Consider the following 15,624-nt stretch of genomic DNA (forward strand, 5'->3'; position numbering starts at 1 on the left):
CAGGTAAGGTTTTCATATCCATATGCAGGGCCCAGTGACTCAAAAGGATGAAGGTGTTCCTTGCACCAGTTCCCAGGCCTCTGGAACAAAGCTCTCCTATTCAGTGCTCTGTTAAGATCTGTGTTCAAATGCCAAAGAGTATTTGTCATCCCTCACTGACACCAACACCCAGCAGGCAGGCACTGCACTCATGTGCACCTCACACTGATTGCTTTTTAACTACCCAGACCAAAACCAGATTCTGTCAGGTAAAAGTCAGCTTCATTTGAAGTGCTCTTGATTAAAAAGTCAGTGTTACTACAAGCACATTTTAAAATAACGCTGGTCTTAACCTTGTAATTCCTTTGTGTATAGGAAGGAAACGAATTTATCAGGGCAAGTTTTGGATTGAAATTCAGCTGAGAATGAGGGAGATAAGGAAGCGAGGAAAGCAAAGCTATGTATCAGTAAACTGGAAAGATGTGAAAACACTACCAAGGCATCATGAGTGTGCAGATCTGCAAAGAAGATAACACCCTCCATCCCAGCAGACAGCCTTCTGTGCTTTAACTTCTTCAGAGAACATATGCACAAAAGGCTAGTGACATTCACAGTCAATTATGCCTGCTTGAGTCAGGAAACAATCCCTCAGCTCTTTCTGAATCAGAAGACCAGTATTTCTTTTCATCTGTCTGCATTTAATGCTTTCCAAACCTAAAGTAATTTCCTCAATCTACCTCCATCTGATGCAGAGGAGCAGTATGAACACAAAACTTCAGCAGAGCCCGAGTGCATGAGGTGTTTCTGAAAGGTAGCAACAGGAACCAACTGATTCATTGAAATTGCCATTCTCTCATCTGCCAAACACAAATTTTACCATCTGACATGGTTTAGCAAACTATTTTCTTCCTTTTAAATGTAAACTAGAAAGTAAATAAACATTGACAGCCCTGGGAGGATGATGAGAAGGTACCTTTATCTGAAGGAGCTATTGGTGCATCCACAGCAGCAAACACTGCTAGTTTAGCTTCATCAATATCTTGCTGTGTGAATTCTCCAGATTTGGCCCATTCAACTGCTTTTTCAAATGTTTTCAAAGTGGCTAACGAATTTGGGTCTCTTAGAAGAAAAAGAAAACATAAAAATTAATTACTTCAGTCTTACAAAATGAAAAACTAGAATTCCTTTGTTCTCACTTCATTTATAATTTACTATGCATCATACAAACATACATGGGAAAAAATAAATTATAAACTTCTTTTTTGTACAAGAAGAGGTTTTGGTGTTTGGTTTTGTATTTCTTTTCCAGAAGAAAATAGCGTTACAAACCAAGCAGATTTGGAATAGTTCCAAGACGGTGTAGAGAGAAGTGGTGTAAAAGGAGCAGGTCAGGTAAGCCAGCACTGCTCACAGTGGGCTCAGAAAGCAGCACTGCCATTACTGCCCACCCCAGGAATATTTATGATATGCCCTATCTTCTCTCAGTTGCTTTTCTTGCCACACCAGTTTTTACTCTCTGTAAAACAGGTGCCACAGGTTAACTACTACTGGCAAGTTAAGGACTACTGCCAGGACAAGTCCTACCATGTTAAAGCTTCACAGAAAGGCCAGGCTGCTCAAACCTCAGTTAGGAATCGTGACCAAGCACTGTGCCAGGCTACCTTTGGGCTAGGAAAACGACTGAAGCCAGGACTCCATCCACATGACACTCCTAGTGAGAACTGCAACTACAATACCTCCAGTTCAAATTTCATCTGAAAGTGCCTTGGTATGCCAAATATGAGATAACTGTTCTGGACTGGCAAAGAAGAGGAATAGAAAAAAAGGATCGAGCAGTTCTAGCTCATCACCAGCAATGCTTTCTGCTGAATCTCTGATGATTTCAGCCAGTCGCTGAAGGAAGCTGCATACTTTCAAACTCAGAACCTTAGGGAACATCACTATTCTACTTCATGGTCTCAAATTTAGAGTAGTCTTGAATTTCCTTCTTTTAGGGCCTCCTTAACCCAGAAATAAACAAGTGAAAGCCAGTTTTACATAAATCTGATACTGAGACAGTAAACACCGAAGTGCAGAGGTGCAGCAGTGGTTGCTACCAGCAGAGATAAATTAAGCTTTCCTAAGGACACAAACAAGAGAAAGCAAGGATGGGTTTATTAGGCAATCTAACTTCATCAGCACTGAATCATTTAATTTCATCCCTTTTATTTCACTTCTTGAAAGACTGCTACAATGAGTCAAGAATAAGACACATCCAAATGCAGTCAGTGATCCCCTCAGCCACCAAGAACAAACCCACTGTTACCTGTAGGAGTAGAATGTGAATATGCCACTGTGACTAAGTTTAGCACCTCCACCATAGGCCCCTCCTTTCTCTCTGATTTCTGTATGTAGGAACTTAGCTGTCATCAACCGTGCAAGAACTCGAAGGCTGGAACGAAAGAAATAGAAGCAGCGAAGATGTGAAGTGAACTGGACAACAGTAATGGTCTCAACTACCTCTAAAGCTCACTCAGATCCCCATTTGCAATGCATTGCTTCTTACAATCCACAACAGTAATGATAGCAATACTCAGTATTTAGTAATAGCTGAATAACGTCACATCACTGTAAGAGCAGCACTAAACTTTGTTACATACAGTAGGATTGTCAACTCAGGACATATCCAAGTAAGCAGGGCTGTTTATTCCAAGGTAGGGGATAGCAGCCCCTCATTACTTTATCTCAGCCTTTACAGGGTTTCTCTGGGCCCAGCCATGCAACAGTTGCTTCATAAAGATTTTGTAACAAATGCACTGCAAATCATTTTCTACCAACACTCCATTTTCTTCAGTCAGCCCAACCCTTTCCATTTTGTTTTGTGCTGTGCAGTGCACAGAGAAGCTCCCTGATGTTTTGCTTCCCACCTGGCATAGTCTGCAGCTGTGTAGGGAACTGTTCGAATGCACTCCCCAATATAGTTCACTGGGAAGGGAAGTACAAAATGGGTCTTCATCTGGCATGGCTTGAAAGTAGGATCCTAAGAGAAGAACACATTATTGCCACAGTTAGCAGAGGAGACTATTTATCCATCTGAGAACTCTCTTTTCTGAGAGCCACGAAATTCTGCCAAACATACAGACACACAAATGCTAAAGCTGCCACTTATCCTACCCTGCAACCAGTGGCATTTTGCTTGTGCCTGTATGAGCAATTCAGTACAAAGAACTGCCTTGGAAAACTACAGGAAAGGGACACTATACATCAGCTACCCATCCTTGCAGCCTCACTTCTCAGTGCTATGCATTCTGAATCATTACCAAGGAGTCTGGATTTGGCCATGGATTTACTTTGATTGAAACACATGTTCATAACTCTCCATTTGTGTCACACACATAACATGGTCACCACATCATATCCCAATCCATCTACTAAGTTCTAGACATTGAAAACAGAGTCAGAAACTGTAACTCACTGAAAAAGTAGACTATTTATGACAGCAGCTGTAGTATAAATTCCTGCTCAAACACCCCCTGCAATAGACTCAATTCTTCATTACAACCCCACTTCCAAACTTGCACTCCTCTTCATGTCTCTGGGCCTCTGCAGAGCTCATTCCTTTGCCTCTTCCACACGTACATCTGCTGGTGTGCTCACTTAAGCACAAGCAGACCCTTACACACCTCCAGTGGCGCCCTTTCAGAGTTTCCCATCCTTTCGTAAATTCAGAAACCCCATCCCCAGCCCCTCACACAACTCTGGCTGGCTGGGCCAAGCAGAGCAGTGTATTTACAGCACTGGTCAGCAGGCAAAACCTGGGCTGAGCTCTCCCTGCCCCTCTCTTCTAAAAGGAGAGCTCATGGTGTACTTTTCTTTCCTGTAGCCAAATAGAGATCTCATTTTCACTAATTCTCTTCTGTCAGGTGTCATTCACATTCAGAATCATTTAGAGAGGGGACCAAGGAAAGGAAGAGACTAACTGGAAGTGATTAAGTTTGATGGTCAGTTGTGGAACTGAAGGGCATGAATTATGTTTCAGTGCTGTACTTCTGGAACAGCTTAGGATGGACCATTACATCAGCAACAGCCCAGAAATACCAATATCCCCCACCAATAATGTACTTACATTAACTAATTTCCTTGTGATCTGCAAACCAGTAACCATTTCACTTCCCACAGGTTTCACTTCTGAAGATTTCTACGAGAAAGAGACTTCATATTACAAGATGATTTAACAATTTAGACCAAGACTACCACAAATGCAACCCCTTCCACTCAAACTTGTTTAAGGCAATCATCAAACCACACCTTCACAAACATAAACAAGGTATTAAATTCCTTCTTTATATTTCTGAAACAACTGCCAAATTAACTTCCCTCCAAGAGTAATCTGGCACTGAGAGACATCAAGACCCACATTAAAGGAGGCCCATAAAGTTACAAACTATCATTTCATTCATGGGTAGGGAAGTGGGACCTTATTCCAGTCTCATCAGAAATTAAGACAAATCTGCATAGTGACAGAGCAGGTCCTTTGTCAGCTCCACTGAACCAAGCATATTTTGTGCCAAATGTCCTGAACACCATGATAACAAACCAAATTCCTATGCAACTGAGGAACTGCACATCATGCCCTATTTGCTTTTGGCCAACATTTCAGCTAAAGCTCAGCTAAAAAAGAAGTTACAGTTTTATGCAACAGGGGAAGGAAGAAGACCTTTTTCCACATCCCACGCCAAAGCAGTAACCCCAGAGTAAGGCTTAACAGCTGACCTACAGCATTTCTGTTGTCCACTCACTGCAGTGAACACAGTCCACGGCAAAACACAGAGCAGCTGAGCACAGAGATGACTGCCAGATTTCTTCAGACATCTTTGTATGGACACAGTATCTGAGGTCAAACTTTTGGTGGCACAATGGTATTGACACTATCAGGCCAACTGTATCTGATGCCCTAATCACAAATGACAATTTCTCACCTCAATCACATGGGGACGAACAGGTTTTCGCTCTTTTTTACTTTTAGCTATGCCCTTTAGAAATTTCTCTATTTCTTTGGATGCTTCTGGTATCTGCTGAGGTGCTGCATTCACTGAACATCTGTCAAAAATATGTATCAAGTTTTTAAATACGGTTTTGTGTTTTCAGAGACTCTTTTATAATTTGTACCACTTTGTCTTTCCAAACATTTTCTATTAAATCATCAGAATGTTAGGTCAGTGATTGCTGATAATCATTAACAGAGAGAAAGGCAAAATACTCAATCTAGCATCTGATGTGAAAAAGAAAAAAAATTACAGTCCAATTGCTTTTCTTTTGCTTGACCTAGAACACTTTCAGACCAAAGCTGAGCAGCAGCTGTCAAACCACTTTGGTGCACAAGACAGGACTAGCTCAGTTTTGCAAATAAAAATGTCTCTGAAGGAAAATAATGCCCTCTGTATCCTCTCTGTAGTGGCAGCCCTACCACAGTTTTGAACAGTACAGATATTTACATAAGTTCATTTATCATTTCATACTTCAAAAAACAAAATTTTGCAACTGCTGTCACTTCAAACAGACCCATTTATGGAACTAATGCATCTGACATTAAACACCTTAATGTGACCTCTACTTTTTCCAATATATGCATTAAGCAGGTTTCAGAATGTCACTGCTTTCCTTTTAGGAGCAAAACAAAAACCAAAAGCAAACTACATTCAACTGTTACAACACAATGTAACAGTATTTGTCTAATGAGCACCTTGAAGGGGAAAAAAAAGGCAGATCTTTGACTATTTCTGTAAAACTGCACAGATCACTTACAAGCTTTGGGTACAACAGTCACCTATGAAATTTGCTCTAAGTCTCTCATACCATTTAAAAACTGAACAAAATGAGCTAGCATAGCTACCACTCCGTAAGCAAGGGGAATTTAAATTAACATTTGTGTAGTTTTTCCACAGACATCCCATTTCACAAAACCCCAGTACACCATGAGATGCACTGAGAAAAGCACATTCAAAGGCCATGGTCCCTCTTTAACCAAAATGTCCCTTTTCTTTTTAGCTGGAACTCACCTGATGTTGTCACTATTTAATAAATACTTCTTAATGCGTGGCAGTTTACGTAGTATTGGTTTAATATCAGACATTTCTGCTATTCTCTTCATCAACTTCACCTGTGCACGAAGGGAAGGCAGAAAGACCACAGACTAAAGCAACAGGAAGAATTAACAAAAACGAGCCTGTAACTCCACAGTCAAGGATTTGGACCTTGCTGAAGGGCATTATTAACTTCTCACCTGATCCATTCCACTGAACATCTCCTGCAGCTCTCCAGAAGGTGTAAGGTTTTTGCTGGCTCTAATAGAGGCATATAAATGCCCACAATCTGGAATGCCATTTGACAGCTCCTGGGCAGTCTTCTTAACCAGTACTCTGAAATGTTCTTCCTCATCAAATCTTGGGCTGAAAAAGAATAGAAGCAGGTCTCATGCAAAAGGACACCAATGAAATTTATTATACTGAATCATTCATCATCCCAAGTTCAACAAAGTGCTTTTAAACTTTTGGTTGTCCATTTAATCCACTATATAGTCATGCTCTTGATGCAATACGTAAGAGAAAAGACAGAAAAGAAAGACATTAGAGATAGAATCATGAAAATAAATCCCAAAATAGGATATCTAAGAAGAGGAGACTAGTTGGGGGAAGAGTGAAAAAGAGAACCCCAAAACACATGCAAACCCACAAACAAAACCCAATGTACTGTACTTGTTAAATATTTCACTCCATAAATGCATCATGTCTGGCAGATTTCTATCCAAGCACAGAGATGAAAAGAGCACACCCTGAAGGAAAAAATAAACAAAACACAAAAAACACTTCACACAAGACAACCACAGCATTGGCCCAAGAAATGCACAGGAACTTTTCATGGAAGTGATGTAACGATGCCAACCTAATGCTACACATCACAAAATCACTCTAATGCAGGCTGTGCTACTGAAATCAGAGCAGACATTAGATGTGACTGCTCTTCTAGCATAGCAAGCCTGGCTACTCCTCAATTCCTTTTTCTCAACAGAAAGCAGCAGTTGAGAAACAAAATTTCACATTTTTTCCCATTAAGTACAAGTTCTGTTCTGGGGTGCACCTTTCTCCAGGGAATCCCCGTAATTTAACTCCAGGATCCATAGGGAGCAGACCCCCAGCAAATCTGAGAAAATCCCAAGAAATATTGCCAGAACTGTTATGCCCAACACATAGATTTAATGATGCTGCAAACAGTGATGTAACACATCAACAGCAATCTCTGAGTGCAATACTACACCATTCTGCCCTCTGCTTCCAAAATATTTTGGAGCACTCAAAAATACGGTGACAGATGCTAGTGAAGCACTGCCTTAGATAGAACACCCACATCAAACACTCCCCTTAACACAAAGTACTAAGCTACTGTAATTATCTAATTTATATCTTACCAAAAAGGCAGGAGTCCTTTCATACACAAGTTTTCAATGCACATGAGCTTGACCCTCTCCCTGGAAGCCTGGACTGACCCTTAACTACACAATTGTTACTGCAAATGTAACATCTGAAAGGTTATGATTAATTTACCTGTTCATACACATCCAGGTGTGAATCATCTGGAATGATATGTGGGCTGACAGACATACCACCTGTTTTTAGTTCTATTTTCTGGGCTTGTTCCCTGTAATCAAGGGCTCCACATCCCATCCTGAGAAAAACAAGAGATTTGTTTCCCTTTTCAGTGTATACCAAAACCAAAATCCATGTAGCATTTGTAAAGTAGTCTGTTTAGGACAATACTAATTTAGCAACTAAACAATTTGGGCCATTATCAAGCAAACATAATACTTCATGCCTTATAAATGCTTTCCACCAAGCTTTTCAATAAGGGCATCCTGTTAATTTAAAATGCTGTATTAAAAAGCACGCTTTACGTGCAGGCTTGCTACCAACATCCATATGAACTACATTAACAACATCACATGAGCTGTTCTCATCAATAAAAACAATACATTCCTCCAAGCCCAGGTCACTTGTTCTGCTCTTTGCTCCTCTTTCCCCTGTGATGGGGTCACTGTTTCTGTCCCCACACGGCAAAACTGGACCAGAAGTCTGTTCAAGTGAAAACTTTAATCTCTCCTAGGCTATTTTTCATTTATAGAAATTTTCCAATCTGTTGAGGGAACGCTTGTGTTGACACTGGGCAAAAAGGCAATGCTGAGAGTGAATGAGAAAGGGAAACAATTTGGCAACTCTGGGGAACAAAGAAGACAATTTTCTGCAGGAAACCAACTTATCATCATTTCCCTTTTATATTACGAACAGATGCTGAAATTATTAAAGGCAATATTAGTATTTTGGCAAGCTGTATTACAGCCTGTTGCTCCAGCGTGTAAGAAAGTAAATCTCTCACTTGGTAATGACGTTGCAGAAGAGTGGCACATAAGGTTTGAGCTCCTCAGGAAGTGTGTTCAAGCTGGAAACAGCTCGGAAATAAACCACCCCATTAGTTGGCTGAGCACAGTACTGGACAGGAATTTCATCAGCTAGGGATAAAAAAACAAAAGCAAAGAATAACCAGAAGCTTCCTAGTACAAAAACACAAAAGCAAAATGATTTCTTACAAGAACTTCCCATTAAGAATAATTTTCTGTTGGTGTTTCAGAGCCAGTTCTTGTTTAAATTTTGCACATTATACTGAACAGTGGACCAAAGGGGTTTTATTGTTTCTGTCCGTGGTAAGGTAATGGACACCTGGACAATTTGAAAAGAGAATTCTTCTAACAGAGGTCATATTTTAGAGGTAACAGTCAAATAAAAAAAGTAGTAATTTGCTTCTGAACAAGTCAAGAAGTTTTTCCCTCTTATTTTTGCCTTCATCACTTCAAAAGCTGAGGAGAGCAGCTTCTTGCACTGTACACTCTTCCTAAGCCAGGACATTAGAATATATAAGTTATAATTTTCACAAAACCAGGTGATTTTTTGCATCAGAATTATACAGTCTTCACACTTGCTGGTAATTTTTGAAGAAAAATGTCTGTTAGAAATATATTAAAGAATGGTATTTACCTACAAAATTTTGACAGAACCGTAACGAAATTCAGATCTACCATCTCCTATCAATCAGGGAAACCCCTAGCAAAGCAGGGAAAAACTTGCACTGAAGTTATGAGGAATGACAGTAACTTTTTTTCCTCCCATGGCTCCTGTATATAATATTCTACAAAAAATGGGTAGGGACTGCAGTAAGGAAGGCTTGCTGCACCAGCTGCCAGGAGTTCTGCAACCTGGGTAAGCCTTTGGAAAGTGGGGAGATTGCTCAAGAGCCTCCTAGAGACTCCTCTGACTGCAGGGCAAGGTGGAAGTGTGCCTGCAGCAGGGAGCTGCCATCAGGAGCTCCTGCCAGCCCTGGGAAGGCCGGGAGGCTGCCCCATGCTGCCCCTCGGAAGTGATGGGCCTGCGGATCCACAGCCGTGTCTGCCCAAACGGGCTGGGCTGGAGGAAAAGGAGCAGCTATGGGCCACAAAGCCAGTCCATGCACTGGGCAAGGGGCCACAGCTGGGCCAGCAGCCAGGAAACAGCCCAATAGTGCTGCTCTCTGGGACACAGACAAACCTGTGAGCGCTGTCTCCAGCACAGTGAAGGGGATTTTGGGCTCGATGTCAGATACTTTTAAAGCTGGGAGACAAGAGGTATCCTGAGGTTTGCTTTGAAGAGCAATTAATTCCAAACCTAGTAAGGAGAGAATACCAAATTGTCATTTTCAGCTTGTAGTGAAAGTACTGTCAAAACCTAAAACCTACTGAGATGATGCAGACCAGAAAAACTCAAGAGTCAAGTTTCTATCTGCAATTTTGCAAATATTCTACTAAAGCAAATTCTGCAGATTATCATGTAACAACAGCAAACAGAACACTCTTGTTAGATTCTCTTTCCAATCCCCTCTTCACAACCTGTCTACAGTAACATGTAATTTAATCTTTGAAGAAGTGACACCTGTCTATCTGTCCTGTCACTCAGTTCTGCAACCATCAACCCAGACCTGGCAGATAAGAAGCTTCTTTCTAACCCAGTCTGCTCCAGTTCTTACTCAAGTGCTCTGTAAGAACACTGATGCAGCTGAATTGTTGTGATTACTTTCACATTTCAGCCTTTCAGATACTAGCTGGTCACTTCTGAGTACTCTCCAATTTATCTCTGTAAGTAGAAAGCCTCCTCTGATTTCGTGCTCCCCTATCTCCTGTCACACACCAAAGCTTCAGAAGATTAACGCCACATTCTTGGAGGATTTCTGTTACTAGACACTGCTGTAACAAAATTAGATGACTGCCCACGGTTTTCAAGTGTAAGTTATTCTCCAGAATAAGTTAAACACAGTACTACTTTTATAGTTGGCTTTTTAACCAGAAAATGTAAGAAATGTAACTACAAAATGTAAGTTTTACAGGAGCATGAAGCAGACCTCATGCCAATAAATTAACAGCTTCAAGGTACACAATGCTATGTAAGTATCTGAAGGGAGGGTGCCAAGAGGATGGGCCAGGCTCTGCTTGGTGGTGCTGAGCAAAAGGACAGGAAGCAATGGGCAGAAACTGATGCACAAAAATGTTCCAACTGAACGGGCAGAAGAACTTTTACTGCCCCGTGACCAAACACCAGAACAGATTGTCCAGAGAGGCTGTGGAGTCTTCCTCACTGGAGATATTCCAGAACCCTCTGGCAGCCTCCTGTGCCATATGCTCTGGTATGTGCCTGCCTGAGCAGGGAGATGACCCACTGCAGTCCCTTCCAATCTGACCCATTCTGGGATTCTCTGAATTCATCTTCCAGTTAGCGCAAGCTAACATGGGAAAGCATAAGCAGATTGGTATTTTAAAACAACTTCCTTTCTTCTGCCCTAATGAAAACAATGATCATTCCATTTTTTAGTGTTAAAACTAATGGAATATACCAGTCATACACTGTAGTGTAAGCACTGCACAGCCCTGTAACACATGTACACAAATTTTCAATAAAAAACCCCCATCCCTTTCAGAGCAAATGATGGAGAGTGCCTGAGAATTTAAGATACTCCAGCTAAAAAACTGTTATACGAATAAAAATGTGAAAAAGCAAGTTAACCTTTTTCAAATATTTGGGTTTTTTCTTCCTCAGAAAGTGCATTGACCTTTTTTTCCAGCTTTTCTGCTTCCATTTTAGCTTGTTTATCATGGTAGTCTTCCTCCGGACTCATTGACAGAGTCAATCTGTGCGGATTATCCTGCAGAAATAGATCCCAAAACAAAGCATTATTAATTCTGAGGACAACTTCCTTGCCTTAGATTTTTGCTCCATCAGCAGGAATAAAACAGCCTGTGCATCATTTGGCTTACAGGTTATCAAAAGTATCCCAACCACACAGACTGAATCCTTGGCTTCATACAGGAGAAGATGCTGCATGGGTGGGGAAGAGGCAGCTCACCACAAGAACAAGCACCAACAGCCTTCTCCAAAGTTTCATTCTGGAGTCAGAGTCCGTCAACAGCACACAGTATTCATTAGTTTAATTAAATCAAGGTTAAACAACTGTACATAATGCTACAGAGCTACATGCTCTAAGTTTTATCTGGAGAGTGTTCTAAGATGGGCAATTTTGTTAAATGCAGGAGGGTTTGATTAAACACCTCTTTCAACCTGCCCAAGCTTGAGTGCACAGAGATTCCATATGATGTAAAATGTGCATGCCTTATCCTGCTCAGAAATGCTTTCCACATCAGCCTTGCTGCCACAGAACTCCACGCATTATGCAAGAGTCACAACCGCTGTTGAATTCTTGTTTATACCAGACTGTGGAATCTTAATATCAAAATTACTCAAGCAGCTTCCATTTTCCTTAATAGGAAAGGTAGGCCAGTCAAAAGACAGTGACCTGAAAAACTGTCCATTTCAATGTAGGAGTCAAACAGCAACATCTGCCACTGCCAGACACTGCCAACAATTTGGGACAATGGTAATCTGTAATCAGATTCTGTTTTATGAGCTTATCTCCCCGTGCCTGTGTGAAAAGACTATAGAAACCTGACTACAGAGTTAAAGAGGGAAATGCAAAATTAACCAGCCATAGTAAAACAGACAGGGTGAATGGCATTCTCTCCCTTGCTCCCTGCCTGCCTGCTTTAATAATTTCCCAGCACAAGGTACAACAGTGCATAATCTTATGATGTAAGAACATCCAGCTACCCTCATCACTTCCCACCAGGTTATGCTTTTGCCTCAGCCCCCTCAACAGAACTGTAAAGAAAATGCGTAAAAATACTGTACCTGCCTTTCTTCCCTACAGAAGCCAAAACTTTAACAGCTCCCTACTACCCCCAGACACTAGGAAAGCCTTTAGGAAAACTGATTTCAATTGATGCCACTGTCTCTTGTTGCTTTTAAGTATATTAGAACCAAGATTTACTCCAATCAGGGTGACAGTTGCTTATAATAAATCTGCCTTTCAAAACAACTCAAACAAGTTGATTAGGAAAAAAGAACCCCAAACAAAAACCCACCAAAAAAAGCAAACAAACAAAAAAAAGCCAACAAAACAAACAAAACCAACAAAAAACCCACACCACTTTTGCACTGCTATCACTGGGATTTTTTTTCTGGCATTAACTAATTCAAAGCTTCAGAACAATTAAGTGTTATAATGCCTTTACTGCTTTTTTTTATTTCTGCAAAAACTCCAGAAGAACATATGGAGATGAAAACAAGAAAAAGAGCAGAAAATAATTGGCACTGACAGCAAAATTCAGACAGCAGTTCAATGAACATGAGGAGAACCAAGACAATCTTACTTGTAACCAAACCCTTTGCAAGGAAAAAGCGATATACCTTGTTATGTCAATATTAAAGAACACATAACTAGGTCTGCAATTCTCTGTTCACATTTGAACTTCTCATCAGGAAACACCTATGTGCATCAGGAATCACAGTTTGGTAAAATATTAGCATTTAATTAGTTTTCTATCCAGTGTGGTTCCAAATGACCTACCAGATGTGGCAGCAGTTGCTGCTACCACTCAAGTGGCAGGTGAGCCACAGGGATGGAATGCAGCCCTGAGTACCTGGTGGGCTGGTTCAGAGGTCTAAACTCTCCCCCAGAGTTATGATGAGCACCCACAATCCCTTGCCCTGTTATGTAATAGTTTTCCTGTTTTATGTATATATTCTTTAATATGTATCACCCTGTTGAAAATGTATATGTTCTAGAAAGTTCTTCATTCTTCAATAACCCATTGGTCCCTCTCTCCCTGCTCCCTCCCACCTTCCCCCAGATTAGTCAGTTTTTACTCTCTCCTCTCCTTTGCCCAAACCTGATTGGGGAACTGTATCCCTCTAAAACCCCTGGACCCTCCCTTGTTAATGCCTTTTGTACCTGGACCCTCTGAGGAACAAAACCCTTTGGAACCTGTACAAAGGACCCCTCTCAATCTCTCAGCCTTCGGTTAGTGCGCTGGGGATTCAGTCACTTGTGATCCTGCTCAACATCGCTCTGGGGATAGCAAGCTTGTGTGTGGTGGCCTGACAGCCCCTCCTGAGGATCTTGAGCCATAGGTTGGAACCCTAGAAGTTTCCAGACCTACAGCAGACACTCAGGGAGGCCCAGTGCTGTTCCTTTTCCAGTCACAGCGGCCTGTGCCAACCAGATTTTTTTTTTCCACTTCGAAAAGTTTTCACTTGAACCATTCAGAATTAACATGCTTCACTTCAATGTGCCCCTGTTCAATCTACACCTAGAAACAGGCAATATGGTAATAAAAAACTAGCCTTCAGTTTAACTTCAAATACAAAACTGTGATTTAAAAATTAATATGAGATAACTTTCCATAAGCTGGCCTACCTTGAAGTACGTTTTAACTTTTTCTTGAAGAAATCTGGGATTTTCTTTAAGACACTGCCTGAACCGAGAGACTTTATCTGCAATCTTCAGAAGCTCCACTGGATCCCCATCTTGATTCCAACACGATGCTATGTACTGAACAGGAAAGAAGAATTAGGTAAGCAGGACAATCCACCTGCATTTCTCTAGCTGACAGCGTCTGAGTTCCAAAAGCACCTTATCACTTATACTTGACTAGCAGACACAGAATGAGTAGTGCTAATGCAGGTGTAGGGGGAAAAATACTGTTCAGAATAAGGTTCTATGCCATCATCTCCTGTGTCCTGTTCTCTCCATTCCTGCCTCTAATTTCATCATACCAAACCACCATTTTTTTTTATTATTACTCTTTTTTTTGCATACATGTGTATATCTGGAAACATACTTTAGTGTTCTTTACTCCTTCACATTTAAAATTAATTTTTCAGCTCAAGAAAGAAGGAAAACAGAAACAGGTGGTAGAAGCAAAGCAGTACATATATATTACAGTCTTATATCAGCTACATGAAATGATGTATAGGAAGGTGACTCAAACATGTAAACTATGTAAAACATAGTAGAACAGATGGGACTTTGGAGAAAGAAAATACTAAATAACCAGAAATATCCCCAGGACATTTCTTTTATTCTCTAATTTCAGACTATAAACTTGGCTCAAGTTGCTATCAAAAGTGCTCCAAAAACACAAGTGTAAGATAACAAAAGCTCCTCCATTTCTACTCTGTATGAATGGGGAAAAGAACCAAAACCAAAGCTAAGTATAAAAATCCCAAGACATATGAAAAAAAAAAAAGCCTCTAACTGCCAAACCCACCTTCTCTTTTCTTATCTGTTTAATTACAAGCAGGTATCATAAGCCTTCAGCATTTTTTAGTAATAACTATTTTTATCTATTCTGTGGAAACTCCCTAATATGATACAAAAATAGTTTACTTTTATAACATGCTTGAGTATTTCAAGTTCCCTTGAAATAAAAGTATTCAATCTTTATTTGAGGCTTCTGTGGGGTCATTACAACAATTCAGTGCTGGTTCGCAGTGGGCAACTTTAAAGTTTAACCACACATCTAAGAGCATTGTCCAAGCAGTTCTTGAACACTCGCAGGCTTGGGGCCATGACCACTTCTTTGGTGTCACAGCTCATCCCTAGCTGGCAGCTCAGCTCCACACAGCCACTCACTCCCTGCCCTCACAGCAGAATATGGGGGAGGATCAGAAGGGTCAAAGTAAAGGAACTCATGTGTTGAAATAAATGCACTTTAACAGGTAAAGCAAAAGCTGTGTGCAAGCAGAGCAAACACAGGAATTCATTCCCTTCTTCCCAAGGGCAGGCAGATGTTCACCGTCCCCAGGACAGGAGGGCTCCATCACATGTAACGATGACTTGGGAAGACAAACACCATCATTCCAAACATCCCCTCGTTTCTTCTTCCCTCAGCTCTTACTGCTGAGCATGGTGTGGGACATCCTTTGGGTCATTTGGGGTCAGCTGTCCCCTCGTGTCTCCTCCCAGCTGGTGGAGTGGGGTTAAGTAAGAAGCAGAGAAGGCCTCAACACTGTGCCAACACTGAGCAGTACTGAAAACACCCACATTATCAGCACAAACCACGAACACAGCCCCCTTCCAGCCACTGGAAGAGATTTAACTCTATCCCAGACACCTGGGAGAGCTTGTTCCAACATTTGACCACCCTCTCATGAACAGCTTTTTCCTAATATCAACACTGATGACTCCTGTCTTGACTTT

At 41.1% G+C, this 15,624-nt stretch overlaps 1 protein-coding gene across 3 annotated transcripts in view; it reads right to left on the reverse strand.

The window, feature by feature from the left end:
* Positions 1-15,624, reverse strand: part of PITRM1 (pitrilysin metallopeptidase 1) — a 28,159-nt gene that overhangs the window by 1,673 nt on the left and 10,862 nt on the right. For all 3 annotated transcript variants that reach the window (XM_082277830.1, XM_082277829.1, XM_082277831.1), the window contains 13 exons: positions 13,840-13,974; positions 11,094-11,232; positions 9,588-9,704; positions 8,386-8,518; positions 7,560-7,680; positions 6,714-6,790; positions 6,242-6,407; positions 6,018-6,118; positions 4,938-5,058; positions 4,085-4,156; positions 2,886-2,998; positions 2,285-2,410; positions 953-1,098 (listed from right to left, as the gene is read on the reverse strand). In XM_082277830.1, the coding sequence (XP_082133956.1) occupies positions 953-1,098; positions 2,285-2,410; positions 2,886-2,998; positions 4,085-4,156; positions 4,938-5,058; positions 6,018-6,118; positions 6,242-6,407; positions 6,714-6,790; positions 7,560-7,680; positions 8,386-8,518; positions 9,588-9,704; positions 11,094-11,232; positions 13,840-13,974 (1,567 nt within the window). The remainder of the gene's footprint in view (positions 1-952; positions 1,099-2,284; positions 2,411-2,885; positions 2,999-4,084; positions 4,157-4,937; positions 5,059-6,017; positions 6,119-6,241; positions 6,408-6,713; positions 6,791-7,559; positions 7,681-8,385; positions 8,519-9,587; positions 9,705-11,093; positions 11,233-13,839; positions 13,975-15,624) is intronic.

Source organism: Coloeus monedula (genome assembly GCF_965178545.1).
Source record: "Coloeus monedula genome assembly, chromosome: 1".
Lineage (NCBI taxonomy): Eukaryota > Metazoa > Chordata > Aves > Passeriformes > Corvidae > Coloeus > Coloeus monedula.